At 38.6% G+C, this 6000-nt stretch overlaps 1 protein-coding gene across 3 annotated transcripts in view; it reads right to left on the reverse strand.

Moving 5' to 3' along the window:
• ADGRG2 (adhesion G protein-coupled receptor G2) overlaps nucleotides 1–3073 on the reverse strand; it is a 47186-nt gene extending 44113 nt beyond the window's left edge. For all 3 annotated transcript variants that reach the window (XM_026052193.1, XM_026052177.1, XM_026052185.1), the window contains exon 1: nucleotides 2956–3073. In XM_026052193.1, the coding sequence (XP_025907978.1) occupies nucleotides 2956–3073 (118 nt within the window). The remainder of the gene's footprint in view (nucleotides 1–2955) is intronic.
• Nucleotides 3074–6000: the final 2927 nt, after the last annotated feature.

Genomic DNA, 6000 nt, shown 5'->3' on the forward strand with positions numbered 1-6000 from the left:
TAAGATGATTAAGGGAATGGAACATCTCTCATGTGAAGAGAGGCTGAGTGAGCTGGGCCTGTTTTCTCTGGAGAAGAGAAGGCTGAGAGGGGATATGATTGACATGTATAAGTTCATGAAGGGAGAATGCAGGGAAGAAGGAGACAAGCTCTTTTCACTGGTTGCCAGCGATAGGACAAGGGGAAATGGGCATAAGCTGAAACACAGGAAGTTCCATCTCCAGGTGAGGAGGAACTTCTTCACTGTGASGGTGACAGAGCACTGGCACAGGCTGCCCAGGGACGTTGTGGAGTCTCCTTCTCTGGAGGTCTTCAAAACCCACCTGGATGCCGCCCTGTGCCMCATGGTCTAGGTGTGCCTGCTTGAGCAGCAAGTTTGGACTAGATGATCTCTAGAGGTCCCTTCCAACCTTGAATATTCTGTGATTCTGTGGCTGTGGACTTTGCATGCTAAGGTTATACTTAGCATGCTTCTAGGGAAGCTGGCAGGGGAGAAGTACACTTCTACTTCCTCTAAAGTATGACTTAAACCTGGATGAGGAAGACATTGAAATAGGAAATGTCACAGCAGTGGTGACTTTTGGATGCTGAGGCAAATGCACCATCCTTAGGTGCATTACATTTAAAATAAGCCTGCCATCTTCCCGTTCAGACAGCTCATGAAGAAATTTGGTTTTATAAAGGAAACAACTAGCTATATTTACAGTTAGATGTGTCACACTTTTGACGCAGGCTCTTCATAAAAAAATATGATACTACTCCTAATGATACTTAGGAGTTGTGGCCCACAGTCAGTCATGGAACCAAAGAACTGAAACTGGCTGTGGTCTTACAGGGGCTTTCTGAGCTTAGCTCCTTTGGGTCTGGTTGCTACAAGTCACATGCAGAAACCTGGCCATCAACATAACTTTATCATTATATCATAAAAAAGCAGTATAACAGCAAGGTAATACTCGTAATACTTCCAAGATAACAAGGAAAACAGTACAGCATATAAAAAAGAACCGTGAATGTTTAAAGTTCATCATCATCACAATATTTACAAATCCTATCAACAAACAGAGACAACAACACTGTTGCTGTAACAGATTCATCTGGAATTTCCTTTCCTTCGCTCTTTGAATTTAAAAATTTTCCAGGCAATAATATTTGAGAGCTGACTTTTCAATAGCTTTTGCTATATTCATAAACTTAACCTCTTTCAGAAAGAGAAATTGTTCCTCGTTAAATACAGTCTAGCAAACTAGCAAATTCAAGAACTTTTTTTTTTAAATACTCACTATAACTAAGAGCACAAGCAAGAGTGTTCTCTCAAGCATTAGAAGAACTGGAGTCTGTGCACGTAGTTTCAAACATATGTTTAACTTAAAATGAATTTGCTGAGAATGACAAAGTAATGCAGAACAAAAATGTAACTTTCTCTTTTCAAAGAATTTCTGATAGTGGTAATTGGTATCTCTACCTAGAGTATAAATCAGCACCCGTAAGTAATAAGAACTAGACACAGAGAAGCAAATACTTCCAGCATCTAAGCAAAAGCATTATTTTTCTTACATTAGTATAGCTAGTACCTCCGTATAGTTAAACATTAATACAGCTGAACATTTTCCTGAGTAAAAATATTCATGTTTCTATGAGTCTGCACCATCTGGCTCTTTCCCAGTAATAGCAATAGTCATTAATTTATATACATGTGATTGTCACATTTGAATTGCTACAGTCCATTATATCTAAATGTACCCCTCCTAGAATGTCACATCCGTTCCTCACAAAAAGTTGAAGACTTCACACTTTCTAAACATGGTTCACTCCACTCTGCTGAATGAAACATATGTTGCTGACTTTATTGACCTCATACACAAACAGCAGCGTGTAATTTACTTTTTTTYCAACTAAAAAGATGTATTAATTTTTCATTCACTGCTATATAAAGAACATAGACTTTCAATTGGCAATACATGATTTCTGTCAAATGCTTTGCACCTTGCTACCTTTTCCACAATCATATTCACATACACAACCAAGATCAATGAAGGAGGTGTTACCTATTGACCCATGTAAAGGTAGAGCAAAGCTAAAGAGATAAAACCCCCTCCCACCTCAAGTTATTCTGGTTTTAACATTCAGTCAGTAAACTCTGATTAAAAGGTTTTTTATGCTTATTACCCCACCTCCCATGATAGTTTCTGCCCTGGAATAGCCAGAACGCTTTGTGACAGCAAGCAGGAATTGTTCAAAATAACTCATAGATGATGTGATGACAAAATACACATCACAAAGACAATGAGACAGTTAGTAGTTCCAGGTAGGCACGGATCTCCATGTGAAGTTCACATTCTTCTGTACTCCCCTTGTCTTTTAACCTACTACTGAAATTTATTTGTAGCACTTGTTTTCTCAGATGTTCCATGCAGTCTAGATAAAACTTTCAAAGGTTACCTATCTCAAGCATTATTCTAATATCCTTACTAAAATCCTTATTTTTAATTATATTTCAGTGTTTTCAAATATAGCATTTTCCAGAGAGTAATCAGCTAATAGTGTGAAATACTTCTGTTATTTTATTCAATTCCTCTCTTTGTATCTTGTTGTGTTTGCCTAAGATCAGCGTGAAACAGTTAAGGAGATGATCTGAAAATAGTAATACTTTCTATGCAAGAACTGCCAGAATTAATTTGCTTTGCTGTTACATATTGTGCTTACCCTCCTTCCTGATCCTTACCCCAAAAGTAATTACTGATTAATTGTGCCATGACAAACAAATAATGTAAATATAAGGGTGCATATACCAAAAATGCTGAGCACCAACTCTTTCTGTTAATGGCAATTACTGCCCTTGACTTCAAGAAGGGAGAATCTTGCCTATTCTGAATACATCCAACAGTTCCACTCACCAAAGCTAGTACTGTTTATTTGGAATATCAACACTAAATGAATTGGGAAAAATGTGTCTTACCTTTGCTTGCTGTAGCCAGGAACAAATGAAGTAAAAAGAAGGCCAGAGCAATCCTGAATTTCAATAAAATATCCTGGATTCTGCCCGCACAGCAGTGATGCTTTTCCCAAGCAACCATTCTAGAAGTAACAAGAAAACACCAGTCCGTMACTGTGATTTGAAACAGCACAGAAGTGTATATGTTATGACCAAAAAAAAGGTTTCCAACGCAGAAGCATAGGTTTTTTTAAGGCCATTACATTACTGGGCATGTATTTTACTTAAAAGTGCCAAGTCTCTAATGTTGCCAGGTCACCCAGAAAGAAACCACTGTCTACTGAAAGGAAAAAGACAAAAAGGGGAGGTAAGAAATAAAAAGAACAGTTAAGCTCTAACCCTCTGAAGACTCACAAATGTAGCAGAACATGGCCATGGGTCCTTGGATGACRGAGGCTTCCAACATTAAAATGAGAAAGAGAAGCACTTGTTCAATAGCTAAGACAATTTCATAAAGTATGTACAGTAAATATATAGGAAGGGCCTCTACGGTCCCCTCTCCTGGGGTTCTATCAGCCAGCATTTTAATGTCTGCACTGCTGCAGAAATTTTAGCTTGGTTTGGGGTCCTACTACTTGCAAATGTTASTGTAGCTCTGACCAGTCTATCAGGCTGCAGTTAAGTTTGTTAATGGAAATGGACAGCTGTGAATTCATTTAAAGTTAAAGCTTAAATACATTTTTTTGAAAGTATTCATGTTAGCAACCATTTTATGCTTATATTTATATTATGGGCTAAACTCATGAGAATTTCTAGAGGAACAGGCTGAGAAATGCGTAAGTTAGTGAAGTTGCTAGTTACTCAGCACTTTGGAAAACAATTCAATTTGCATGCAAAGAAGTTATATTTGCACAACAAAGTGACTCAGGAAAAAAAGACTTTTTAGAAGTTAGAGCAGTGCAAGATTACTGTCAACCATTAGTTACATAGTTAATATATAATATTTTGAGGACACTGGGTTGAAGGAAATCGTGTGGGATCATGGCACTGGCATACTATACTGCTCCATTTTCCAGATCCTGGATGTCACATTTATAACACTGAAATACTCTAGGGAACAGTCACCACAAATCTGTCACAACTTGGAAAGATCTGAACACTGCAACATCCTGGCTGACACCTACGTAGGTGCTGCAGATGTTAACCAGCAGCAAGACAGGATCTTTAGTGAAAGATCTCAGAAGAACACTAACATAGTAGGCAGAGAAAAGAAACAGCAACCATGGGCATAATTAATACRGACAATAAATAAATAAAGATGAGAAACGAAAGCAAGTGAGCTTTCTAAAGATTTACATGAAAGGGGTTCTATCACACATTTTCCAAACAATATTCTGCTTGTTTCTCTGGAACACCTAAAAGACTCTAATACAGCCCCAGTCAGTAAATTAAGTAAGCAGAATTACATCAATTACCTCAAGAACTTGATTAGGAAAAATCACTCTGCTTAAACATTTCCAAGGCTTCAAATTACAAATGACCTGACAGCTGCAAAGCTCTTTCATCTACAGGATAATTTATTAGTGTTTAAAAAAACTCCCATTAAAAAGCTGTGCTTCCTTTCTCTGCCTCCTCATGTTTCCCCTTTTGGTCTGCAGCCACTTGCTAACAGAACCAAGCTCCACATCTCTTCCCCTGTTTAACAGGGACATCTCTTTTTTTGTAGGGTAAAGCRTCCATCCACAGCAAGATACTTAAACTTAACAAACTAAACACAAATTGCAACATGTCTAGCCTCTGCTACCTAGAAATCAAAAAATCAAATAAAAATGGGACAGAGCCCGCAAAAATACTCTGTGGCACCCTTAAGGTCAGCCCACATCAAGACTGGTTAAGTACTAAAGCAAACAACCTGCTGTGTCACATATAATACTCATCCAGGATGCTCCTACATTCCCTATACCCAATTTCCTGTAAGAATCAGTCCTGCTAGGACATTTACATGAAACCAGCTGCCTGGGACAAGCTTTACCTCCAGGCCATGAAGTACAACCTCTATTTGCTCTGGTAGACCTCCTTAAGCCACCACATCAGTGTCACATGCACCAGATACAACAATTGTCCTCTAGGGTAAATCTCAGGGTAGAAGCCAAGAAACCCAAGGTTCCAGTTCCAGCTCTGCCATTCCCCCATGCATCTGCTGGAGCCTGAACAGACCTTACTCAACTCTGGCCTTCCACAGGGAGCTTCACTGATCTTTGCCCAATATTAAAAAGAAAAGGTCCAATAAAACAGTTTCTGCACACTTAGTTTTCTATTCCCTCTGACTCAGGCCTGCTTGAAGTTTAGCATATAGGCATATAAAGGGAAACCCTGACATGGTCACAGCCCAGTGAACTTTGGGAAAATTATTTATTATAATATTGTAAATTTAGCATAATCATCTTAAAGATGAGCACATATGACTTAGAGACCAGCATGAACCTGCAAAGTTGGCCATACCAAAAAAAAAAAAAAAAAGAAAAAAGAAAAAAAGCAAATCTAATGCAAAAATCAAGTACAACAGCTTCTTAGCAAAACTACCACCCAAGTATGTGAATTTTACACAAAACTCATGCATCTGTGACCATACATGAAGATGTAACTAGCCGTAGTTACTTACTGTTCTCAAGTAATTTTTTACACAATTTTAACTGCAAAGAGCAAATTGCCCGAATTAGGAAAGAATATAATCAGTTACCTATCTATATGGGGAGTAGTTAGCGAGGAAATTCAGCAAACAAGACATCAGAACTCAGGAAYAAGTCCATTCCATGTAGCTTCCCCTCTACTTTGACCAGTGACAGTGCCATCAGTATTGAGGTTTCAGACTACATGTGACACAGCAGCAACACCAAGGAGAAACCTGGGCTGCTTCCCAACTGTGCATCCAAAAGTGGCACAGCAGGAGCCCCATTTGGCTTACCTTTAGCCATGGTTTGCCCTGGCTTACARCAGACACTTTCCAACAGGTTGAAAGAGAAAGAAAGTGCAAAATATGGCTCTTCTAGGCTGTATGAGGCTTTCTAT

Source organism: Nothoprocta perdicaria, unplaced genomic scaffold (genome assembly GCF_003342845.1).
Source record: "Nothoprocta perdicaria isolate Ctin4 unplaced genomic scaffold, notPer1 scaffold_112, whole genome shotgun sequence".
Lineage (NCBI taxonomy): Eukaryota > Metazoa > Chordata > Aves > Tinamiformes > Tinamidae > Nothoprocta > Nothoprocta perdicaria.